Here is an 8,027-nt window from a genome sequence, read left to right as displayed (position 1 = left end):
TCATTCTGAGCTGAACGACCTCCCTGGGAGCCCAGGTAAAGTGGGGGTTGGTGCCCAATATTAAAACTCACCCTAATGAGGGTTCTCTGTATAGAAACATCAGTTTCTATAACCAGAGAGGGGAAGACGGGCTGGTAAATGCATCTGACAATGCAATATGCTCTCTGTAGGTGGTAAAAGAACACGTTCAGTCCTCAAAAACAGCCACGCAGCCCTCGGAAAGACAAGGTGCAGCTCTTTGGAAATAAAGAACAAATCTTGGCTGGGATTTTACCTCTTCTCTGACTTTTGAGATGTGGGTACTGGTGGAGGTGTTATGGCCAACAGAAACCACAGATTAATGGATACCAGCGGTCAGCCCTAAGCAAGTGTTCTCCAGAAATCCCCTCCTCTACCTTTTGTCTGCATTTCTACTGTTAAGAGATAATCTTCGCACCCACTGGAACTGCACACGGAGAACAGCGTATACGACTAACACAACCTCGAAGCAGAACATGTATTTGGGGGGGAAAAAAAAAAGCTGATATTCCCCAGCTCTATCCCACCTCACCCAGGACTCATGATTTTGATGTTATTTGAAATGAATATCTATGTGACGCCACCCAGTGTTTTCTAAAAATTATTTTTACTTGGCACGGGGCAGTACTACAAGCACCTGGCTCACCAGGCTTCAGAGACACGGACACGTCTGTTAGAAATCAGGCGACAGAAGAGACGCGAAGCCTGCTCTCCTGTCTAACAGTGCTCACCGTTGCTGCTGAAGCTCAAAAGACATTACAGGACACAGGAAAAGAGTAGCTGCTTTTCCCTTTTTCCACAGGCAATGATCTCTCTCTCTCACTCCGCACCCAACTGCATTTTAACAGAGTATTTACACGCTCGCACGTTGCTTACAAAGAACTCCTGGCAAAACCCGTCAGACTCAATATGAATCACTGAAGAACGGAAGGGGACGGGACAGTCTCTTCACAAGTTATCATAGTCGTCATCATCTTCATGCTTCCTTTTCAAGGGATTCGATTCATTAGATGTATTCTGTGATGACACCATATTTGTAGTAATAAGAATGTTCTTTGGTCCAATTAACGAAGGATTAATTAGAACATTCTGAACTGTTGGAGTAGTCGGTGTGGCTGTGAAAAAAAGAAAGATGTCGTTGAATGAAACGCTTAAAAAAACGACAGTTGATTTTCCCGCACTAAAACAGAACTTCCAACCCAATAAAGCAGCGTAGGACTAGAACATTTGGGGCTGAAACCCCTGGAATGATCCTGAAAGTGAAGCAGAGAAAACAGGACAATGGTAGCGGGGTGAGCACAAGAGCAAGCGAGCACAGAGGTGGCAGTTAAGGTGTAAGGGAAATCTGCCTGAAACACTGTATGTTCTGGGTGACACCACTGTGCTGCAAACAGGAATCAAAACTAGAATTCACTGGAATGACCAGAGAGGGGACACTGCCTGCCTTACGTAAGGAGACACAAAAGACTAGCAATTTTTAAATACAGAAGAGGTGAAGTAATTTCCCACATTATTACTAGAAATTAATTTTGGTTCTGCTCAAAAGAACACCAAAAAGTGCCGCTGATCTTTACAGCTTGTGTTTTACCTGACTTGACTGCTGCCTGAGAAGACGGGATCTGTACGGTGAACCTCTGACCAGTCAGCGACACTGGAGTGCCAACTTTTGTTGAGACGGATACTGTTTGTGCTGAAGGTGTACCTGATATTTAAAACATCTCAGTCAAAAGATAAAAATAAAACCAAAAAACTGGCACTCATAAGTTCACTTTCAAAGTGGAACCTATTATTTTCAAAGTAGTGGGAACACACAAGAACATACTGATGCTGGTTATACAGGAGTCAGATTTTCAGGCAGAATCGCACATTTACTCAAGACCTATAAAATTCTAGGCTAATACGTAAGTGTACGTGCTCAGTCATAAATTTTGTGAACCTTTTAAAAATGGATTTTAGTTAGTGCCATTTGTAGTTCAGTGTAGTGCTCACGTTGAGGAAAAAACCCTCAAGCTTACGTAAGTTTCTTGAATAGTCTCCTCACATATAGAAGTTATCACAAATACAGGAATAAAAATACAGAACGTCAGTAATGTATATATGTATCAAAGATTACGATAATCTTTTCAAAACTAATTTAATTTTTCTGATGCTGTCAAAGTTCAGGTGGCACTCAATGTGTCCTCAGTGGTTGAAGGACGCTTTAAATTACTCCTCATTATTTTTTTCCTTCATAAAATCAACACGGGAAACCCCAACTGAGCTGTTTCCTACCTAAAGTAGGAGTGCTGGGCCTGCTGCTCACAGCACCAACACTCAGGCGAGGGACTGTTATTCTCCCTGCAGAGGAGGAGACCTGTCAAGAGAGAACACTCAGTTTAGCATCCCATTAGAAATTAACAGTTCTTAACATGAAAACAAGAAACAGTTCTTCCTACAAAACCACAGAGAGCCTATTTCACGGCAGCAATACACAATCTGTATGCCAACACAGAAGTTCTCAAACTCTTCATGGTGTGAACATCACTGGTGTGAGCTGAGAGCTCCTGGACGTGACAGAAAGCCAAAAATCATCAGGCAGCTCATCTGGCAAACAGCACTCTGCTCAATCAAGTTAGTTTCCACTGCAAAGGCCAACCAGGACATTTTAATCAACGATTATTATTCAACTCTACACCTAGCACCAAAGCACATCCCATGTCAACACCTGGAACCTTACGTTCAACTTCTAAGATTCTTTCTTTAAAATGTGGGAAATAATTACTAAATCCTACACACTGAGACATTCAGTATTTTCCAGCAAGCAAAGTAAATATTTTCTCTTTCCTCTAAAGCAAAAACAACTGTGGTATAAGTACAAAATACCCTTTAATATCGATACTAATGCCTTACGTTTGCCTTTTACAATCTGATACTCAACTTGACAATTTTGCTTTAATGCTAAAAAGATTCACAGATGCATTCTTTTAATACGCTTTGCATTTGAAACTAGCTAGCAATACGAATACTTGCAAATCCCTGGAGATAAAGAACACTGACCTAGTTTCAAACACTCTTTTGACATACACAGGTCAGTATTTGCCCACACGTATCCTTCAGAGGTGTGGAAAACTCTTAATTCCAACATTCCTGACAAACAACGTGGGCATTAGGTGAATCGTCCCCAACCCAGACCCCTTACCTTCTTCTGTAAAGACTTCAGTCTGTAGTTGGGGGCTGTCAAGCAGTATCTGTCAGGCGGAAGCCTGGGTCCAGAATAAGGCTTTATCAATGGCAACGGCGTCTGGTTTTTCTGCCTTGCAATATCTAACAAGAACTGGAGAGACACGGTTACGTTCCCACCTGGGGTCTTTTATTATGTTGTGTTGTTATCAACACAATTTTACTTACGTCTCTTGGAGGCGGAGATGTGAACGACTGATCTGTTCGACACTGAATTGCCAACCTCACGTCATCTGCATCGACGCTGGATTTCTTTGCATGGCTCGAGTAAATTTTTGCATCTTCCAGTATAGTTGTCACATACCCTTTGAAAAACAGCACCTCTCATTAAGGCTGGATTAAAAGAAATAAATCTTCTCTCCCCCAATCTCACCCGACTGTCACTGAAAACACTGCTTCCTCCAAGGATATTTTTGAAGACTGATAAGGGAACCCCTCCAAGGAAACACGGCTAAAGGCAGCATTGCCCCCCTCCACTCGGCGTTTCCCTCCGCCGGAGCAGCGCCGCTGCCCCTGTCAGGCCCCGGCAGAGCCCCCGGCCCGGCCCGGCCCCGCCGCCCCTTACTGTAGGCGAACTCCAGCATCTGGTTGATGACGCGCGGCTCGTACTCCGTGATGCCCATGTCCTTCAGGATCTGCGCCATCACCTGCGAGGCGGAGAAGGCACCGCTCAGTTCCGCCGCCCTCACCCGCCCCGTCCCGGCCCGTCCCGGCCCCGCGGTACCTGCGCGTCTTTCGGCGCGCTCTTGGGAGACGCCATCTTGGCCGGCTCCATCGCCTCCGCTCCCCTCCCCGGACGGCCGCTTCCGGTCGCGTGACCGGGTACGGGGGCCGGGAGGGCGGTTGCCATGGAGACGTGGCCTGGCCGGGGCCGGGGCCGGGGCCGGGGCGGCGCTGAGCTGAGGGGGAGAAACTGGGTCTTGGCAGCAGCTTGTGCGATGCAGGAGTTGCCGTTCTTCCTTTCTGTGCCAAAGCAAACAAGCCGTCGAGGCCTCTAACGGCCACGGCACAGCGGGGGTTTCGGTGTGTGTCCCCCCGGGCTGGAAAGCGGGGTGGGGAGGAACAGGCCCCTGAGCTCCCTCACACCGGTGTTGGGTTCAGTAGGGCTTTTATCCTGCTTTTTACTTTTAAAAAACTACATTTCTGTGATGCGTAAATTCTTTTTAATAAAAATATTTGTGGAGACAAAGTGATTCATGAGTGCACAGACCAGATCTGATGGGGTCAGGGACTTGTCCCCTGCCCCCTGTGCTGCAGAATAGTCCAACATCAGCCGTTTGTCCAGTGATGAAAAAGAAGGGCATGTTATTTCATTAACGACTTTCATTGCTACTTTTTAAATTGTCAGCATTCCCCAGATTAAAGAAAAATGAGAGTATTGGCAACAGGACTTTTTAAGCTTGTTTTCCTAGCAGCCGAAGGATCTCTGCATACATTCCACACAAGTTTCGTCAAAAGTTTCTCTCTCACTTTCTGAGGCAAAACAGAACAAAGAAAAATTGTTTTCTTGTGATTTTGTCAAATAGGGGGATTAGCAGCATACCAGAAGGAGCTGCAATAGTGTTGTCATTAGCCATGACAGTCCAAATGAAGCAAGATCTGGAGGAAGACACCATATCCGCACTAGACCAGCTGATATAAGAGGGAAGAGAAGCCAAACTCCTTTGAGAGCAAGAAGAAATAAACAGCTGTTAACTTGTGATCCCTCTGATTCATGCCTGCAACGCGTTGCAAAACGTTCCAGCAGCAGCGAGACTCTCTCTCCTGCTTCCCACCTACGCCAAGGATGATGTTTAGCACCTGGAAGCCGTACCCTCAGCCTACCTCGATGTAAATGCAACATTCAAACCTGCCTTGGGCCCCGTACATTTGTACTGAGACAGCGGCTGGCAGCTGGCCCCCCACGCTGTGGGTTTGCTGGTGATGGGGGTGCCTGATGGGGGGCAGAGGCAGCCCCACGGCTGCAGCAGCAGCTGGAGGAGCTGGAAAACCGGTGTCCAGTGTGAGCCAGTGCTGGAGGTGCAGGCAGCCGGAATGCCTCTGCTGAGGCTCTTTGGCTGGAAGCACTGTAGCGTTGTAGTCCAAGTCATTTGACTTTCATGAGTCAGAGTGCATTACACAAAAACATCCTGCGAGGAGGGAACGGAGGATGAATTCCAGACACTGACCTTAGACAACAAACAAAACCCACTTTTTTCCCCTTGTTTTAGGAAAGAGGGGGAGGGGAGCTCTTCCACCTCGGACGGGGTGCAGGCTGTGGATCAGGCTGAAACTTGGCATCATCGGCCCATCTGCCGTCACTGCCGTTTATTCCCGATGCGGTAAAAAAGAAAGATACTTCATACTGCCAAAGGGCTCTGGGTTTACCCCCAGGAGCAGGCAAAGACCCTTCTGGACCCCTCGGATTTCCTGTCCGTGCTGTGACTGCCTTCCCCACCAACGCTGCTGCACAGAAGTGACTCTCCAGGCTGAGCAGCACTACCAAGAGCTGTGGCTACTTGCGGCTTTTCTGCCTGGAAACCAGTGGCGAGGAGAAGACAGTGGAGAGCCAGTTTCCACAGGGGAGATAGTTGTCCCTGAGGCCACAAATGCCTTCCGTGTGGGCAGCTGAGCTGGAGCGTCTCTGCCTGGCCGTGAAAGCTTCCTCCCCACCGCCAGTCCTCTGGGGCACGGCCGTGCTGTGAATGCCCGCGTTCAGCGGGCTGCAGGCACTGCACGCCGGCCGAATGAAAGAGCAGTCACCCTTCATCTCTGCCCAGACACTGGGCTTTCTTTCAGCATTGGAAAACAGGAAACTGGGTCACGGCGTGGCCAGGCCAAGCGCTGACTCCCCCATCTGCCACCGCCAAACCGGCGACGTTCATCAAAGGCAACTGTCTCCCAGCTGGGAGCGATCTGCTCGAAGAAACAGGGGCGACAACCACATGCTGTTCAGCCCGTGTGAGCATGCGCCGTCCGGGGCTTAGCTCTGCTCAGGGTGCAGCGTTTAAATCGCCAATGCAAAGTTAAGCACCGGGAATTTCTTCTCAGATGGATTTTTTTTAGAGCTGTTGAAGGTGCAGCAAAGAAAAACCGTGGCACACAGACTGCGGGGGATTATTTTTTTTTTTGTACGTGTTCAGGTGCCTAAATCTCTTGGAAAAAAGCCCCCACAGCCAGCGCTTCCACCTCTTGGAAATGGCAGCAGAAATCTCCCTAATGTTAGAACCAAGGCTCTGTCAACACAATGCAGCAACTGTGTTCAGCGCTGACCTTTCGAGCCCAAATCCCACACTACTTGGGTCTACAAAACGCTGGCTTTTGACTACTCCTTCAGACAAGAAAAACTGCAAAGAGCAGAGCTCTGAGGAGGACGGAGGAGGTTTATTATGTACCGGGTACCCTGCTCACTTCTGCCAGCGCCCCAGTTCCCGAGTTATGGAGGAATTTCCAAGGACCTTGGCCGGACACATCCTTCTGTTGAGCTGAGCGGTGTGCGCAGCCTCCCCAGTGCCGAGTGTCCCTGCTCTCTCCGGCTGCGTGCATTTAACCTCCAGCTTCCCAGGGCCTTCCCTTGTGCTTTCCCTCACACTGGCCCCTTTTCCCCTCGCCTCTCCCACGCTTTCCAGCTCGTCATCGCTGATCTTTTCTGAAGTGGAAAGTAAATCAGGGCTAAGTGTCAGACTGTCTCATTTTGAAGACTGATGTTCAAATAAAGGCTTTCCCATCCTATCTTAATAATGTCATTAAAGCACTGTCAGTAGAAATTTCTCAGTCGGCGGCATATGCTGGGGAGGAGCTCATGTGGGAAAGGCCCTAAGTAAACACAGAATGATGGAAAATTATGTAACGGGCCCAAATGGGCTAATTAAATTTCCAGTATCAAAGAACTGTTCTACTCTACCTGGTAACTGCAGGCACTTTTTGCAAGGTAAGGAGAAAAGCGGAGCGGGGGTGCATATTTAGTGGGGCATCATTAGCGGTGCGTAGGTGGAGAGAGGAAAGTGGATGACCGCAGAACGGGCAGCACAGGAAACAGCCGCAAAAAGTCAGGCGGCCCCAGCGGATTTCTGATTTCCTCAGAAACCGTGCCGCGTGCCGGGGAACTCCGGCACCCCGGGGACCTCCCTGCACAAACAGCATCGTCGTCACTGGTGGCAGGAAAGCCATCCTGCAGGTGAAGCATCCTGTGTCTGCCAGCCATGGTGACCGCCTGCGAGCCTCCTTGCCCCTCGGCAGAGCCTCGAGGAAACTTCTCAGCCTAAAGATTTCCAGTCGTGGCATTCACAAGTGCTGGAAGGATCTGGCAAACCACTGAGTGCATCCAAGAGGCTGTTGCCATCCAGCTCCTGTCGGGGGACTGCCTCCCCTTGCAGCTCTTCCACGATCGATCCAGAGCCCTGCTGCCAGATCCGGCTCTGCACGCTTTGTGGGATTCACAGGACTTGAAAGGAAATGTAAAAAAAAGGCCCTTTTCCAAACACTGTGAAGCTAAGGGTAAATATCGGCATGGTAAATATTGTTTTATAACGGTCAACATTGTTTTTCAAAGATTGTGTCTGGCAAATGCTGTACGTGTGAATCTAATATTCCTTTGCTTCTTGTAAAATGGACTAATCGACACTTGGGTATTTATCTTCATCAGCTAAATGGTTACGAACATAATTTTGATTTTTTTAAGTGATCACATAAGAATGATTGCATAGACAATTGGTTCTTGGACACTTGCTTCGAAACATGCCTCTCTCTTACCGTGACTCAGGTTTCCATCAAAGGGGAAGACGAAGCCAGCCCTGGCTTTGAAACCAGAC

The 8,027-nt window shown here is 48.4% G+C and overlaps 1 protein-coding gene across 3 annotated transcripts; it reads right to left on the bottom strand.

Moving 5' to 3' along the window:
- Positions 1 to 606: 606 nt before the first annotated feature.
- TAF9B (TATA-box binding protein associated factor 9b) lies at positions 607 to 4,043 on the bottom strand. Of its 3 annotated transcripts, none has more exons than XM_063346881.1 (7): positions 3,962 to 4,043; positions 3,803 to 3,884; positions 3,406 to 3,542; positions 3,197 to 3,331; positions 2,290 to 2,371; positions 1,607 to 1,720; positions 607 to 1,133 (listed from the first exon to the last, which is right to left on the bottom strand). In XM_063346881.1, the coding sequence occupies exons 1-7, from the start codon at positions 4,010 to 4,012 to the stop codon at positions 967 to 969; spliced, it is 768 nt and encodes a 255-aa protein (XP_063202951.1). In that variant the 5' UTR covers positions 4,013 to 4,043; the 3' UTR covers positions 607 to 966. The 3 variants fall into 3 exon arrangements, with proteins under 3 accessions (XP_063202951.1, XP_063202952.1, XP_063202953.1); XM_063346882.1 differs by having other exon boundaries at positions 3,966 to 4,034; XM_063346883.1 differs by lacking the exon at positions 1,607 to 1,720 and having other exon boundaries at positions 3,962 to 4,034.
- Between the last annotated feature and the right edge of the window lie 3,984 nt (positions 4,044 to 8,027).

Source organism: Chroicocephalus ridibundus, chromosome 9 (genome assembly GCF_963924245.1).
Source record: "Chroicocephalus ridibundus chromosome 9, bChrRid1.1, whole genome shotgun sequence".
NCBI lineage: Eukaryota > Metazoa > Chordata > Aves > Charadriiformes > Laridae > Chroicocephalus > Chroicocephalus ridibundus.
The sequence above is the reverse complement of the archived record's forward strand: the minus strand, read 5'-3'. Positions and strand labels throughout refer to the sequence as shown.